We start from the raw sequence: 18569 nt of genomic DNA, 5'->3' as shown, positions 1-18569 counted from the left end.
GTTGGCATAATATAACAAATGTAATATTTTTCATTGGAAAATTAGGATAGGATTCCTCAGCATACCATAGCTGATTTTATGTGCTATTATACACTTGTGTGTGTTGAGATGATGCATATTATTATACTGGAATTAAACAAATTATGTAAAAAAGCATCTCTATTTGAAAATTTGCAAACAAAGATAAAAAAAATATATATTTATCTATTAATAAAATTCTCTCTTGACCCACTAGGGAAACCATGCAGCCTGCTAGTAGGTCATGGACCACACTTTGAGTAACCGCAGTTTGACTTATTTAAGTTCATCAAACCACTATTTCACCTGACAAAACAAGTTGTGCAGCTAAATTGAAGGAACAGTTCTCCCCCCCCCCCTTTTTTTTTTCTCTTTCTCCAGCATTGGCATAACTATTTTATGAAACATCTGGGAAAATAGGACTGTCCATAGTTGCTCCTTCAACTTGACTGTATGACTTGTTTTGCCAGGTGAAATATTTGGCTTTGCTTCATAGATAACATTAAACCTCAACATGTGCTTCAGTCAGTGCCTCATCCTAAATACTTCCATAAGGAAAAATTATTTATTATTTGTGACTTTTTAGTTAAGTTTTCTAGCCATTGTCAGTGCATCCAGATGAAAAGAAATAAACCAAATTAAAACAGGACTTAAAATGTAAATGCATGTAACAATCTATGTTATTAACTGCAGGAGGATAACTCCATCTACAACTATTAGAATTCAAAGAAATGAATTTAAATAATTTAACAAATTCATGAAACACAAGGATGAGCATTACATGAACAGAGACTACACCAAGTCTGTTACTATCCCATATATCCAAGGCACTAGAAAAACTAGCAAAACCCTTCAAAATATACAACCTTGTAACCACTTATAGACCATATTAAAAATTGGCCTCCTATATCTACTCTGCCAAGGACCAGTCATAGTCCTTAGACCTGCCAGGTGTCTACCAGGCTGTGCAGTTGTAAGCTGTCCTGTGACTAACAGGTAGGACAACCAATGTAAGAATTTCTGAACACAAAAACTACATCCAGTTCCCCCACTATGATCATTCAGGGCTTGCTGGACATGACTTAGATACCCACCATAAGATATGATGGGAAAATAAAAAAGCCACTTTACTTCACAGGAGCAAATTTAAATATAAAAGACTTTTTCTAGAATCCATTTCAGCCTTAAGGAACCTGTATCTCACAAATTTGATTGCATGAAACCACCTCAAATCTGGGAAGTACTCATCCTTATTGTTGAATTTCATCTCAACAGCCAAGAACACCCATCTCACTTCACTAGGGGACACTGTTTAGGACTTTAAACTCATCTTTGTTGTTCTACTTCAGTCCTAGTTACCTTATGTAGTGCCTGCGTGCACATATGTTTGCACATTATTCCCTGATAATGACAGTTTGACTATGCTGAAATATTGGAAATTTTAATTAAAAGTTATTCTCATTAAGTCTTGCAGAGGAATTTGCATTAAATTCCTTTGCAACAACAAAAAAAAATTATTGTATGTGATTTTTTCCAGTCTCCCTTATCCAGTATATTTATCACTTTATTGTAAAATGCAAGTTCATGCTGACCATCATAGATAATCATGTGTCCATTGATCCAGTTCTATATTTTATTCCAAACCAGTGTCTCCAATACCTTAACTACAACAGCAGATATACAGACCATATAAGCAGGTTTCTTACCACCATTCTTATACAGTGTCATTATTTTGCTTTCTTTCCACTAATTAGGATTTTTTTTTTCCTTTGTGAAAAATCCACATTTTACATTCATTTCAAAAGCACATTCAACTCTTTTGCACATTCTCTAAAAATAAGTTGATATGTCATCCATTTTTAATAAGCCTTAATAATCTAACCTGCGAAATACTTCATACACTGTTGATTCTCTCTCCTGTAATTTACTAGAAGATAAGAACCTCTGGAAGCCATGGGATGAAGACAATTAAGTGTTTCGCTTAAAAGAAGAGAGTGTGAGGAATCGTTTTAGGGAGAGGGTGTTAGAGAGGATTTTGGATGGACTGGAAAGTGTACAAGATTGGTGGAAATAATTCATAAGTAATCCTGAGCTGTGCAATCGAGGTTCTTGGTGAGACATCTGGCAAGTTTAGAGAGCAGAAGGAGGGTTGGTGGTGGAATAATAATGTACAAGTGGCAGTGACAGCTAAGAGGAAGGCAAAGCAGAAGTGGGATGAGTCAAGAGTGGAAGAGGACAGAGAGGTGTACAGAGAGAGAGAACAAGAAGCCAAGAGAGTTGTGGCACAAGCGAAGGCCATGGCATATCAAGATCTGTATGATCAATTAGAAACAAAGGAAGGACAGAGAAAAATTTACCAACTAGCAAAATGTAGAAATAAAGCAGCAAAGGACATCTTACATGTGAGGCAGATCAAAGACGCTGAAGGAAGAGTATTATGGAGGGATGTGGACATAAGAAACAGATGGAGAATATACTTTGAGGGACTTTTGAATGAGGAAAATGCAAGGACTCACAGAGAAGATGGGCAGCTTTCTGAGGGGATGGTGCAGAACATCAGTAGAGTGGAAGTGACGGAGGCCATGAAGAGGATGAGGAATGGAAAATCGGTGGGCCCCGACAGGATTCCAGTGGAGGTATGGAAGGCACTGGGGGAAGAGGGAATTGACCTGCTGTGAGACCTGTTCATGAAAGTTTGCCAACAGGAAAATATACCCGAGGAATGGAGGGAGAGTACTCTTGTCCCCATCTACAAGAGTAAAGGGGATGCACAAAACTGTAAAAATTACAGAGGAATAAAGTTGATGTCCCACAGAATGAAAATCCTAGAAAGGGTTCTTGATGGAAGATTGAGGAAGGAGGTGGAGATTGCAAAGGAACAATTTGGCTTCATGCCTGGTAGATCAACAACAGATGCTATCTTTGGGTTACAGGAGATGATGGAAAAGTTTCGAGAGAAACAACAGGAGCTACATCTGGCATTTATTGATCTGGAGAAAGCATACGATAGAGTGCCAAGGCAAGAAGTCTGGAGGTGTCTAAGGGAGAAGAAGGTTCCAGAGAAATATGTCAGGTTGGTGTGGGAGATGTACAGAAATGTGAAGACAAGTGTTCGGATCTGTCTGGGACAGACAGAAAGTTTTCAAGTAACAGTTGGCTTGCATCAAGGGTCAGCATTAAGTCCGTTTCTGTTTAACATTGTGATGGAGGTGGTGACAGAGGAGGTGAGAGAAGGCCTTGGACAATGTTGTATGCAGATGACATCTTACTGTGTGCAGATTCAAGAGAAGAAGTTGGAACTAAACTGGAAAGATGGAGAAAAGTACTGGAAGAGAGAGGTATGAGACTGAGCAGAAGTAAGACAGAGTATATGTGTTGCACAGTGGGCGGCAGACAGGAGACAGATCTGAAGCTGGAAAGAAATGTCATCAGGAAGGTGAGGGACTTTAGATACTTAGGTTCAATAGTGGAAGAAGATGGAGGAGCTAACAAGGAAGTGGGATGCAGGATACAAGCAGGTTGGAGGACTGGAGGGAGATGGCTGGAGTGTTATGTGATAAGAGAGTGCCGATCAATCTGAAAGGCAAAATCTATAGGACAGTAGTGAGGCCAGCTATGACGTATGCTATAGAAACTGTGGCCCTGAGGAAAAATAACATCAGCAGGATGGAAGTAGCAGAGATGAGAATGCTTAGGTGGATGTGCAGTGTGACCAGAAAGGATCGTCTGAGAAATGACTATGTGAGGGGAACAGTGAAAGTTACAAACTTAGGAGCGAAGATACAGGAGGCAAGGTTGAGATGGTCATGCGATGAGGAGGGAGGACGAATATGTGGGAAGAAGGGTCATGCAGATGGATGTGCAAGGAAGGAGGAAGCGTGGGCGGCCAAAGAAGAGATGGAGGGAACTGGTAGAAGAGGACTTGAGGATGAAGAACTTGGATGTGGTGACAGCTCAAGACAGGAGGATGTGGAGGAGACTCATTATCAACAGTGACCCCACTTAAGTGGGAGAAGCTGCAGAAGAAGAAGAAGACCTAATGCTTGGTATGCAGTTATATCACTTGTATCGAATATGTCCTAACCAATACATATACTTTGTCAACCTCTTATACCCTTATCATGGTATTTGTGTTAGTTGACTGTGAAGCTTCCCATAATTATTCACCTCATAGTTCTGCATAAATACATCATCTTTCGATGGGAACCTTCTGATTAACTACTCCTGAAGTCAGTACTTCATTATTACCCTCATCAGCTGATATATCAGCATCAAATGATAATCTTTGAACTTTTGTTATATTTTAAATGATCTCAAAATAGTTTTATTATGAGACCTTGGTTTGCAAATTTTCATTAATTCATCATAGTGTATTTATTTGCTAAAATTATATTTGCTGCAGTACAAGTTTACTGTAACCTAACATAGTATGAAAAGAACTTAATTTTTATTCTAGTTAGAGTGGATGATTTTCATTTCTTAATCTACTTGGCTATATATATATCCTTTAAATTGTCAGTAATTTTACTAGAAACTATTAATTTCCTTATTATAATAGGATTTCTAAGTAGATCCTCTATAGCTTATTTGAAATTATGATGATGATGACTGATGATAATTCAAACATAATAATTGCAGAAGTATTTCCTTTTTGCTATTTGCATTATAATAATTAATGGCTCATGCTCATTAATTTCATTACAAATAATTGATCTTGTGCAGCAATGTGCTCTGTTCACAGTTAACCACAATCGTTTTCATTTCCTTCACTATTTTTTATTGTGCATTTCAAACATCCCTTTTTAACCAGTGATCCATGTTGAAGAGTTTAAAAAATACAAAAGAGATATTAATATTAATTAAATATTTTTAATATTATTATTAGCTTGCACTTCAGAATTTGTTAACAACAGAACTTCTAAAAAAAGGAATAAGAGTATTATCTGCACCTGTATGTTCGATTAATCCATCACACATTTTGACACAAACATGATTAAACATGTATAGATGCACCACAGGTGGTGCAATTGAACTATTTGGATTTAAACTTTCATTTGCAAATAGTTTGAGCCAGGCAAGTTGAAATGTGATCATGCCATCAACCCGTAATGGAGGTCAATCAAAATATGCTAAGCGATACGTTTTTTTCAAAGCTTCATGTAAATCTAACCGGCACTTATCAGTGACAGTATGGTGATAAAAATATAAAAGTAAGAAAAAAAAAGTGTTATGTATCCCTGGGAGTACACATATCACACTTTGGGAAACACTTATCTAAGGAAATGCCATAATACTAATTTCACTACACTCTAAATTTAAAAAAAAAAAGAAAAAAAAGTTATAAATTTACTAATTATTCAATTTCCTGATCAACTGCTGTAGTTTATGCAGATAAAACTAATATTGCATTAGTTGAGACAGCTTCAGTTAAGACATTATTTTGATCAGATACTGTGTGCGCACTAATTTTTTGAACTTTATTTGAATTTTTTTTCTGGATGACATTGGCACTCCAAAAAAAAAAGTAAAAGTGATGTAGTTAAAGATAGCAGAAAAAAACTCATAAAAGTCGGAACTGTGAATTGAAATAAGAAATAATTAAAAGAAATGGGAGAGAGGTAATGGCTGTAATGAAGGAACTCATTTCCTCTGAACTATTCTGGGCATGTCTTATAGAGTTTCTCCTACAGTTGATAAATTACATCTAGTAAGCTAAGTTGATGATAATGAAAGGTTGTAATGTCAGTATTAATAAGTGCAGGGTGTTACACTTTTGATTGGAGGAGTATAAGGCTGTGTACTTCTGGAAGTGGATGAGATCTGGGAATGAAGGTTGACGGTGGAATGAAATAGAGAAGGTACGTAGCAAGAGTGCAAAGATTGCATTGCTGCTATGATAAGAAGGTGGTTATGCCCTGTAATAAAGCATTGGTCAAAATCTACATGGACTATTGTGCTCAGCTTTGGTTGCTTAGTTTTTATTGTGATTTGGCAACATTGCAGAAGGCCCAGAGACAAGTATCAGAAGGTCAAGGCAATTTCAGGACTCTGGAATGTTGATTATGGGAAGGGGGTTGAGAGAATGTTAATTACAGAGTATGGTAGATATACAGAAAATAAGTGATATCTTCTTCTTCTTCTTCCTTCTTTGAGTGCCATCTCCTATCAGAGGTCGGCGACCACAAATTTTGAGCGATTCTCAGCTATTCTGAGCATTCTCTCAGAGTTCATACCAGTCCACTGTCTGATATCTGCCAGCCAAGATTTTCTTTGTCTTCCTTGTCCTCTTCTTCCATTTATCTTCCCTTTTATAATCAATTGAAGTATCTTATATTTTTCATTACGAAGTAGGTGATATGCAGTTTTCCTTCTTTTTATGGTATCTAAAAGTTCACGTAATTTCCCCATTTGTTTCAGTACTTCCTGATTGGACGTTTTTGCTGGCCATGGGATTTTTAACATTCGTCTGTATAACCACATCTCAAAGGCTTCAAGTCTTTTTATTAATGTTGTCTTCAAGGTCCAAGTTTCTGCACCGTACAGCAGTACAGACCATACATAGCATTTAACCATGCGTACTCTAAGTTCTAAGTTTAAACTGCGGTTACACAGTGTTGATTTCATCAAGAGAAAATTTTTTCTTGCCATTTCAATTCTAACTTTTATTTCCATTTCTGGATTGCAATCTTCATTTAACCAGCATCCGAGATATTTAAACTTTGCTGCTCTTTCTATTTGTTTCCTATTTAAAGAAAGTGCTAAATTAAGAATTGGTTTCTTACTTATGACCGTGAATTTAGTTTTGGTGATATTTATTTTTAATCCCATTTTTTCACTCTCTGCATTTATTAGTTCCAAAAGATTTTGAAGATCCTGAATATTGTCAGCCAGAAGAGCTGTATCATCGGCATATCGGATGTTACTGATGATTTCACCATTTACACTAATCCCTTCTTTTCTTCCTTCCAAGACTTTTTGAAATATGGCTTCTGAGTAGATGTTAAAAAGAAGAGGTGACAGCACACATCCTTGCCTTACTCCTCGTTTGATGTTAATGGAGTCTGTAATAATGTCATCAATTTGAACAGATGCCTTTTGGTTCCAATATAAGTTTTCAATGATCCTGATGTCTTTACCATCTAATCCAATTCTTTTTAATAGTACAATCATTTTAGCATGTTGGACTTTGTCAAATGCTTTCTCGAAGTCGATGAAGCAAATGAATATTATCTTGTTTTGGTCAATACATTTTTGAAATAAGATCTGAGAACAGAAAAGGGCCTCTCTTGTTCCCAAGCCATTTCTAAAGCCGAATTGGGTATCACTGATGGTGTCTTCACATTTTCTGTATGTTCTTTTTTGAATTATTTTCAGAAACATTTTGAGAATGTGACTCATTAGGCTGATCATTCTATAGTCATTACAAGTTTTCGCATTTACTTTTTTAGGTAGCATGATGAAGGTCGACTGTAACCAGTCTTGAGGGATTATGCCTGTATCGTAGATCTTATTAAATAGCTTTACTAATATGTTAATGTTGTCACCTTCTAATAACTTTACTATTTTCTGCTGGTATTCTATCTGGTCCTAGGGCTTTGCCATTTTTAGCTGAGTTTAATGCACATTCTACCTCTGATTTTAGAATGCATGGACCTTCCATATGTTCATAAGTATTTTCTGGGTTCTGTCTGTTATTAGTAAAGAGTTCTTCTATATATTTCACACATTCTTATATAATTTCTCCCTTTTTGTTTCGAAGGATACAGAATTGTTTTTTCTTATATATACCTGAGGTCTCTTTCATCTTTTTTGTGTAGATTAAAATTGTCATGTTTTTCCTGTAGAATTTCTATTTCTTTACATTTTTCATTCATCCAGATTTCTTTTGCTTTTTTGATCTTATTTTTTTGGATTGTGATTTTTATATGGTCTGCGTTGATCCATGAGAGAGAGAATTTCATCAGTCATCCAATCTTTCGTTTTTACTGCTCTATTAGAACATATGGTATTGGTACATTTCTCTATGAAGACAGATTTCAATTTGTCCCACAATTCATCAACCCTCATGATGTCATCATTCTTGATAAGTGCTAGCTCTTGATTCAGATCTTGACTCAATTTGCTTCTTATCTCTGTGTTTTTTAATTTTCCCAAATCAAACCTTTTTTGTTGATGTTTCTTAAGCATAGCTTTCAGTCTAAGTTGTAACTCTGCCACCAGTAGGTTATGATCAGAAGCAATATCTGCACTAGGATAGGTTTTTGTACTCTTTATAGAACTTCGAAATCGTTGATTAATTAGTAAGCAATCAATTTGGTTTCTGACTATATTCCCATTATTATCCTGTGGTGATCGCCAAGTATACTGTCTTCGAGGTGGTAGCTTAAACCATGTGTTTGTGATTATTAGCTCCTCTTCCTGGCAGAATTGAAAAAGACGGTCACCTCTCTCATTTCTTGTGCCCAGTCCATGTTCGCCAACTACATCTCCACTTCTACCTTTCCCAACTTTAGCATTGAAATCACCCATGGTTATGTTGATATCATGCTTTTTTGTGTTTTTCATTAGTTCTTTTAATTGATCATAAAATTCTTCAATCTTGGTATCACTCTTGTCAGCAGTAGGGGCATAGACTTATAAGATTAATATCTAGTGGTTGTCCTTTCAGTTTTAATAACATCATCCTATCCGAGTAAGGGATGAAGCTCAACAGTGACTTATTGATATCTTTGTTTATTATTATTCCAACTCTGTTTTGATGGTTGTTTTCACAACTTCCAGAGTGATACATTGTCATGTCATTGACTTGAGTTTTGCCTGATCCTGGCCACCTAACTTCACTCATTCCTAAAATTCCAATTTCAAGTCTTTTCATTTCTTGGATAGCATTTCTTAGCTTACCTGCTTCATACAAGGTTCTGATATTCCACGTTCCTAGTTTTACTGAGCGCACCATGTTGAGCCCGGGGATTCTTCGCACCCCTGTCCCATTTAAGGGACGCCGGTAACTTAAATATCTCTAAGTGATATCTTAGAGATATTTAACCCTCTCATGCATGAATTTTTATATTAATTTATAAAAAATTATAATGATGATTATACTGTAAGATTAAAAAACATTTAATCTTACAGTATTTCCATGAATTCATTAATTTTGTTAAATATGTGCCCTGTATATGTTAAAAATGATCCTCATCTGAGGACATCATTTTTATGTCCCCTCATATGTCCTTATATGAGGCCCTTATGCATGAGAGGGTTAAGTTAGAGGGGGATTCATCATCAAATTCTTGATATGTATCTTCCAGGGATGTACATACAATACAACAGATATTATGATAGAATGTGAGAGAGGAAGTTGTTTGGTGTGTGGAGTAGATTTTTTACATGGAAAGTTGTGGGTGAGTGGAATATGTTACCAGAATATGCTGTAAATGTTAGGAGTGTTAAGGAGTTTAAGATTCAGTACGATAAATATGCCATTAGTTGAGGGGATCTCCCATGATGAGTGCTGACTTCATGGAGGTTGTGATGATAATATTAAGTGACTACTGGATAAGTAAAATATTTGAGAGCTGTGTTTATGTAATTTTTAATGCTTTTAAGTGCTGTCATTAAATATGTGTTAATGATATATTAACCCTCCAGTAAAGTTATATTATGATTATTTAACACATGAGAAAATATTTCTCATGTAACCAGATATCCCCATTCCAGAGAGATGTTGAGCATGTATTTCTCCATTATCATTCTATGGGAAAATATTATCTGAGATATCAATGTTCAGTATATTCGCCTCTTCTAGGAAACATTATATATCTTGTTCTAATATTTAAGTCCTTTTTTGTATACTTTTGTCAGTTACTAATTAAAATTTCAATTTTTTTAAAGGGCGATTACTTGGAGCAGTCAGGTATTACTCATATCATATGTGTGAGGCAGGATATTGAAGCTCACTTCATTCGCCCTAATTTTCCCGAAAGGTTTAAGTAAGAAAATAATTTCATGGTGTTTGCTCTTGACAGAATTTTTGTATATTTTATAAACTAATAACTACTGCTTTTGAATTTTAGAATATATGATTATGTGAATTAATAGATGATCTGATGCACCTACTGCAAAGTGTGTACTTAATATTTATGAAGTGAAATAATAAGTATGCCTTCACCAAGGTTACATGGCATAACAGATTAAAAAAAAATGTTAATTGTAGAGGACGTGCAACTTATGTATAATGTTGGAATTAACTTGTGCATTCCAGTTAATTGGGCCACATCAGCAATAGTATAATTTGGTCCAATTAAGGCAGCTGCCCAATAAGTGAAATTGCACATCAAAAGTTTAAAAGGTGCATGTGTAAGATAAGATACAAATTTTTTGTTTATTGTGTAGCAGAATTACTGACATATATATAAACTTAAAAACAATTGGCTTTAATTAAAGTAAAATATTTGCCATAAAAACTATTTCATTTATATTATATGTATGTACCTAAAATAATACATATATTATATATATGTATTATATTTATATTATATTAAACTTAAACATGCATGCATGTCTTAGTAGTGAATGATGTAGGAATTGATCCAGCATAGCCTATTTTTTTACTGATTGCAATTAAACACAACCAGTGCAGGGATTTAGCAGATCCTTCCTGCATGAAAGTCATAATCCAGTAATAAATTTTCCAGCATCCTGGGTAATCACTTATTCAAGTTCAGGAGTGTCATCCTCATCACTTTCTTGTTCTTCTAATGTCCTCTGATGTTTTGCTGTAATTTCCTCCTCAAAACCTTCATTTTCATTCTAGTGTGGTGACCTCCTTAGAAGTTGTCAAGAACAAGTAAATTTTTTCTTCATTTCCATTGTAATTTCATGTCCCAACTCATAAGCAAATTCTTAAAAAAATTCAGATATCCTCCACTCATTTTTGCTTGCATGGTACTGAACTGGTAAACTCACTATTCTAATCTCTTTAAAGCATCATGGCCCTTTTTCTAATAACTAACAGCTTTCATTTACCAGTTCCTGACATATTTGAACTCTATAACACTGTTACACAATCTTCATTCATTCATTTGTCCCAAATGAAGCAAATTCTTGTTATATCCTCGTTTCATTTTTGTTTTTTCTAGAATTGTCCCAATAAAATGGCTGCTCAGATTAACTTGTGGACCAATTAACTGCAATCTATTGACGTTGTGAGTTTTGGTTTGGAAGGAAAGTATACAGGAAAACCTTGCTTATCACGAATTCAATATGCGAGATAATCAGTTAACGCGAAATATTTTTGTCACCAATCTGCAGCGAGCAGTGGCACTTGTCAATGTAGCAGTCAATGGGTAGTGGCAGTGCTGCAGGTGGTGGCGGTAGTTGACTCAAAGCTATCATCACAAGGGCACATACAAACTCTGTTCTCTTGCTCAATCACTTTTTCTTTCATTTTGCTTTGATTTAAATACCTATAAGGCTTTATTATATTCAACCCCTGCTATGAAAAAGAGAAAGACTGATAAAGAAAGCCGCAGTAATAAAAAGAGAAGAAAAATAATTATTTTAAAGAAAAAGCTGGAAGTTGTTAAGAGACATCAAAGTGGCCCTAGTAATACAATGATTGTTCAAGACCTGGGATACAACAAGTCTACACTTCAGACTATTAAATAAGAGAAAGAATACAAAGAACAATGAAAAGTTGAAGTACGAGGAATATTCAGGCATTATTTTACATCATTGAAAGTAACCTAATTTCAAGAATAATGTGAAAGCTTTTTCTGTGAGTATAGGATGGTTTGACCATTTTAAAAATCGAGCTGGACTGCATAACGTAAGAATAACTGGGGAATCTGCTAGTGCTAATAAAGATTCTGCAGCCAAGTTTCCTGAAGAATTGCAAAGGATAATTCAGAAGGGTGATTATGAAAATCATCAAATATTCGACGAACTGGTCTCTTTTGGAAGTGTATGTCAACAAAAACTCTCCTAGCTAAAACTGAAGCATCTCAACCAGGATACCATCTAAAGATTGTCTTACGCTTTTATTAGGAGGCAATGCAGAAGGCAACTTTGAACTCAATCCTATGTTAGTTTATCGTGCGCAAAATCTAAGATCTAATATTATTGAAGAAATCAGCACAATTTGAAAAGAACTTGGATTTAATGAACTGGATAATAAAGATGTTGAGAAACTTGCTCGATTCTCATTCAGAACGGTTAAGCGAGAATGGTCTCCTTCAACTAGAAGAACAATGTGCATATGAAGAAGATAAGGAGTGTGAATAAGAAGAGAATATTATGACTAAGAAGCTAATTGCAAAAAACTTGAGCTAGTTTTCAATCACATTGAGCATGCTAAGGAAATTTTGTTTGATGCTTATCCTGATATGGAATGAAGCTTCAAAGTCTGCCAAAAGCTTGATAAAGTGATCACCAGCTATTGCAAATTGCATGAAAAGATTAAAAAGGTGAGCACTATTCAAACATCTTTACTTAATTTTTTTTTTTGTAAAAAAAGTAGCTCAATCAAATGTTTAGACAACATTAAATAAAAATTATGCAATTGATTTTTTTTAACTTTGATGATTTTATCCTCAAATAAATTTTTCACTATATAAATTACACTGTAATTTTTTTCAGATTTATGCTAAATGATGGATGAATTATAATTATTCTTATTGTTTAGTGCATTCGCTTAATACAATTTTGCTTAGCATGCATTAATTGATGGATTAATTAATCGTGTTAAGTGAGGTTTTCCTGTATTATTGTTTTCATTCTTATTTTATCCAACCATCAGCAAACATCTACATGAAATATCTTCACAATCAGGTCAGTTATGCATAGAGAACATTTAACTTGCATCAAGTTGTCTTTTATACTCTATAGTGCACTCCTTGCTGAGGCGTTTATGGTGACTGTGGATCCAGTCCTTGCTGCTAAGAGTCATTACATAGACTGGGTTGGTCTTTACCAGTATCCCATTAGTGGGTACTACAGCCATGGAGATACTGAGAGCTTACTCTATGGCAGCAGTCCTATTTCTATATGCTGGTAGCAAAATGGTATATCACCACCTTATTACACTTTGTTGGATTAGAGATGATTGTAGAAGTTTTTTTTTTATGTTTCATTTTGTTTTTTATTATTCTAGTTTTAATTCCATAATATTTAATAACTATCATCATCATGCATATCAAGGATTTAGGCCTGGCATGGCCTATTCGGGCCTTAGAATCATCGTTGAATCATTTAAGAGGACGTCCTGGTTTTCTTTTTCCTAATGGCTTGTACTTTAAGGCTTTTTGGTAATCTTTCTATTTTCATTCTTTGAACGTGTTCCATCCATTTATGTTTATATTTTTAAATTTTTTTCTATTACTGATTCTTGGTTTAATTGTTTCATAATTTCTTTGTTTCTTTTGTGATCAAATAGCGTATACTTTGCAGCTTTTCTCATAAACTTCATTTCTACTGTTATTAATCTTTGTTTGTCTTTTTGTTTTATTGTCCAGATTTCACTTTCGTACAATAAGACTGGTAGGGCTAATGTGTTGTATACTTTTAGTCTGGTTTTTTTGAACGTGTTCCATCCATTTATGTTTATATTTTTAAATTTTTTTCTATTTCTTTGTTTGTCTTTTTGTTTTATTGTCCAGATTTCACTTTCGTACAATAAGACTGGTAGGGCTAATGTATTGTATACTTTTAGTCTGGTTTTGTTGAAAGCTTATTTTTCACTTGGTTAGACTATAATAAATTTAATTTAATCCTTTATCCAAGTGTGAGCAAACAGAGTTTGCGCCTGAAAATATCTTCAGATATGGGGTAAGGTAGTACAACACTGGGAAACTCGTAGCAAAGGTGGACCAAGTTAACATCATTCCTATCTCAGTATCTCCCATAATGCAAAATACATCTCCTTGCAGATATGCATAATGTTATGCATTAAGGGAAGGGCCACTACCTAGACTAGTTTCGACCTTTATTTAGTTCTCTTTAGTGGGAGCCAGGCCCAATATTGGAGATATCAGGCAGAAGCAATGGCAAGGTCATCTTTACCTATAGGAGTTGCCAAAAGGTATGCCACCTTTTTATTAAATTACTCTGGATTTAGAGAAGGATGTTGAAAGTTTATTTTTCACTTGGTTAGACTATAATAAATTTAGTTTAATCCTTTATCCAAGTGTGAGCAAACAAAGTTTGCGCCTGAAAATATCTTCACAACTGGGGTAAGGTAGTACAACACCGGGAAACTTGTAACAAAGGTGGACCAAGCTAACATCACTCCTATCTCAGTATGTCCCATAATGCAAAACACATCTCCTTGCGGATATGTATAATGTTAAGCATCCCACTGAAGAGACTTCAATAAAGGTCAAAACTAGTCTGGGTAGTGGCTCTTCCCTTAATGCATAATCAATAGTGCATTGCACTGCCGCGTGCGGCATTACATGCTGCAATACGGTCCGGCATGGTGACGAACAAACGCCTGATGTTGTCATGTGGTAGACTGGCCCACATGTGTTGGACGCTGTGCTCAAAATCCCGGATATTGCGGCACGGAGGGAGCTGGCGTTTCAGCTGCTCCCAAACATGCTCGATAGGGGACAAGTCCAGGGAGCGGGCAGGCCATGGAAGTGTCTGTACACGCTGTAGGCAGGCCTGGAAAACCCAAGCCATGTGCAGATGGACATTATCCTGCTGGTATAGCGCTCCTGGTATCCTGGCCAGGAATGGGAGAACGTGGGACTGTAGGATGTCGTCCACATACCACTTCCCTATCAATGCACTACGTACCACTACGAGGGGGTGATCGGCTATCGTAGCCTATGGCTCCCCAGACCATAATGCCTGCAGTGCGGGAGGTGTGGCACTCGATAGCGAGGTCGGGATTGTGTCCTTGACAGGGGTCCTCCACACCTGGACACAATGATCATCTGTCCCCAAGACGAAGCGGCACTCATTGCTGAAGACCACGTCGCCAGTCTGTGGCATTCCACGTCGCTCTCGCCTGGCATCACTGCAAATGGAGTCGGTGATGTTGCGGTGTTAATGGGAGCACACGTAATGGGTGCTGGGATCATAGATTCGCCTTGTGAGGCGTCGGGAAATGGTTCATGGGCACACAGGAGCCCCTACATCTGCCTGTATAGTGGACCAGGTCATCGTGGGATCCCTCCGTGCTTTCTTCATGTTCGTGTACCATGTTTTCTTCCAGGTGCACGCTAATTTCTTTGTCCGTGTGTGTATGTCAAATGCTTTCTAAATTTTGCTTTTCATATCTAGATACTGTTCCCCCCCCCCACACACACAGATATTACTGCTAAACAAGCATCTCCACAGTGGGCCCACGCTAACCACTGCTCATACAATGCATGCCTTGTAATTTATTCCCTCTTTTATCACACTTATGAAAACTTCCAGAGGGTAACTCATTGTTCTCTTCCTTCTTGTCATAATAAAATTAGTTTAATCCTTTATCCAAGTGTGAGCAAACAAAGTTTGCGCCTGAAAGTATCTTCAGGAGTGGGTTAAGGTGGTACAACACCAGGGAACTCGTTGCAAAGGTCGAAACTAGTCTGGGTAGTGGCCCTTCCCTTAATGCATAACATTAAACATATCCACAAGGAGATGTGTTTTGCATTATAGGAGATACTGAGATAGGAGTGTTGGTAGCTTGCTCCACCTTTGCAACGAGTTGCCCTGGTGTTGTACCACCTTAACCCAGTCCTGAAGATACTTTCAGGCGCAAACTTTGTTTGCTCACACTTGGATAAAGGATTAAACTAATTTTATTATACTCTAACCAAGTGAAAAATAAACTTCCTTCTTGTCATGTATTGAAAAATTACTCTGCATCATGCCTGTAAAGCTGTTTAGTAAATTATATGTTTCTATCATCTCTTCTTATTACTAAACTCTGCAATCCAAACCTTCAGTCTGTTTTCATAGGGACACTCTACAGACATCATTTTGATACTTGCCTTGATCCTCTTGCTACCTCCTCATCTATTGATGATCCATGTGGTCAACTTTATTCACAGTAGTGATTTTACCTGTGTATGCACATTAGTACAGATATGGCTGTACCATATCAAGCTAAAATGGGATAATAACTTTCCTGTCTCTACTTTTCTTTGACATTTAAGTGATTTGACATTCTCTTCTGTTCTTTGATATTCAAGTGATCTTTTGAGTGCATTCTCTAAACTTGAACATCCTGTCTATCTGCCACCATCCTCAGATCCCTAGCCTCGATTCCATCAGTATAATGTAATGTTTATAATTTTCATCCCAAAGTACATAAATCTTACACTTTGCCACATCAAACCGTCAAACTATTATTTATTCAAGATACCAAGTAATTTTATATAAACTTGGTTTTTAATCCTATTTCCCAAGTAAGCAAACAGACAAGTAAGTCAAGTTTGCACCTGCAAGTAGTGCAAGTCTGAGGCAACTCATGGTAAAGGTGGATTAAGCTCTGATCACTTTCCTTAGTATTTTTCCCTTAATGTAAAGCACATCCCCTTGCAGAGATGTATGATGCTATGCATTAAAGGCAATGGTCACTATGCTACGCATAGTGACCAGATTAATGCATAGCATCATACATCTCTGCAAGGGGATGTGCTTTACATTAAGGGAAAAATACTAAGGAAAGTGATCAGAGCTTAATCCACCTTTACCATGAGTTGCCTCAGACTTGCACTACGTGCAGGTGCAAACTTGACTTACTTGTCTGTTTGCTTATTTAGGAAATAGGATTAAAAACCAAGTTTATATAAAATTACTTGGTATCTTGAATACATAATATACCCAAGTTAAAAAAAACTTTCTACATCAACCATTATCGTTTCAGTCTATTTAACTCTTTTTGCAAGAGCTCAGTATCACCTATTATCTTTTTCAGTTTTTCATCTCCAAACAACTGAATATTTCCTAAGAGATCATTCACTGTTTTATTATTATCATCATCATCATCAATTTCCTGGTATGTACCCCCAAGGGGTGTTCAGGTTAGTATGATAGCATTACTTGATTTAGTTTACATTATTATTAATCTCCTATCAACAGTTTTCCCCAAAAGCAATCTATTACTTGTGAGCACTCCAATATTATCATATCTAACATTTCATGTTTCTAAGCCACTTCTCACTGAATCAATCCACCCAGACCTTTGTCTTCCTCTGGGTCTCTTTCCTGTCATCTTGGCATGAAACACCTGTTTTGCTAATCTTTCTTCTATTTAAGTGGCCATACCACCTTAGATTAGCTCAGCTGACACATTCTTGAATGCTAATAATGTTAAGTTCCTTTCTAATATCTTAATTTTTAATATGATTCTGCCACTGATGCCATTAGTTCGCTCCCCTAATTTTTCTCAGAATATCTGTGGTCTCTAGTCTTTGATCAAGTGCTTTATTTCTAACTCGGTTCTCAGATCCATAACTTAAAACTGGTTTTAAACACTGTTTTGTATCCTGCTAGTTTGGTGTTTCGGCTAATTTCTCTCTCTTATTCCATATAAATTTATTCAGCTGGCTACCCACCATACACACATTGCTTATTCTATTGTCTATTTCCATATTTAATTTTCCATCTTCACTAAAAACTGTGCCTAAATAGCTGAAATATTTTACTTGTTCTATAGGATCTCCATTCAAAATGCAACTGAAATTTTCCCTGCTCTTACCTATTTTCATAGTTTGGTCTTTTTATTGCTGATGTTCATCAAAATTGTTACAGTTGTTATTGAATTTAGTTAGTGAATCCTGGGCTTTCACTTGATGTGTTTAGGAGTACAGCATCACCTGCATAAAACAAAGAACTAAGTTTGACATCTCCAATTCTAATATCAGGCTTGATGCTGCTTTCTTTCATAATGTGATCTATATAGATGATGAATGAGATTGGAGATATTGTCCTAGCCCTGATTTTACATCCACCCATCTTCCTGTATTTCCTTCAATTCTAACTGCTGACTGACAACTCAGATAGTGACTGTGTATTGTTCTGTATAATGTTCCATTTATTCCATATAATTGTAGTGTTTTGAAACACTTTTCACTGGGTACCTTGTCTTCCTTTTCCAGATCTACAAAACTTAGTACAGTTCCTTGAACTGTACTAAGTTTTGTAGATCTGGAAAAGATCTACAAGAGGAATAACAAGCATTCCTCTTGTTATATTACCATGATTTCTCAACTATTTGTCTTTAAGTGAAAATCTGATTTTGACAACCTCTGTTTGGCCTGAACCTAGCTTGATCTTCTCCAAATTTCTCTTCCACAATCTTTCTCAACCTTTTTTCAAGGTATGCTTGCATAAATCTTATCTGGAACACTTAGTAGAGAAATTGCTCTGTAATTATCATATTCAGTTTTATTCCCTTTTTTATAGATGGGTATTATGAGAGCTCAACTCCAATCATTGGGAATTGGACCTTCTGAATTATACAGTGTAACCATTGCAAAACTTTTATACCTCCATGATTAAGCATTTCTGGTCAGATATCATCAACTCCAGCTGCCTTTCCCCATTTCAAGTTT

The 18569-nt window shown here is 36.0% G+C and overlaps 1 protein-coding gene across 2 annotated transcripts in view; it reads left to right on the top strand.

The window, feature by feature from the left end:
* Positions 1 to 18569, top strand: part of LOC150101593 (serine/threonine/tyrosine-interacting protein-like) — a 264341-nt gene that overhangs the window by 131741 nt on the left and 114031 nt on the right. For both annotated transcript variants that reach the window (XM_090400470.1, XM_090400471.1), the window contains one exon: positions 9910 to 10007. In XM_090400470.1, coding sequence (XP_090256596.1) covers positions 9910 to 10007 — 98 coding nt within the window. The remainder of the gene's footprint in view (positions 1 to 9909; positions 10008 to 18569) is intronic.

The sequence above is a fragment of the Typopeltis vanoorti genome, chromosome 11 (assembly GCF_054136105.1).
Source record: "Typopeltis vanoorti isolate ZY-2024b chromosome 11, IOZ_Tvanoo_1.0, whole genome shotgun sequence".
Lineage (NCBI taxonomy): Eukaryota > Metazoa > Arthropoda > Arachnida > Uropygi > Thelyphonidae > Typopeltis > Typopeltis vanoorti.
Note: the sequence above shows the minus strand (reverse complement) of the source record. Positions and strands in the feature narration are given on the sequence as shown.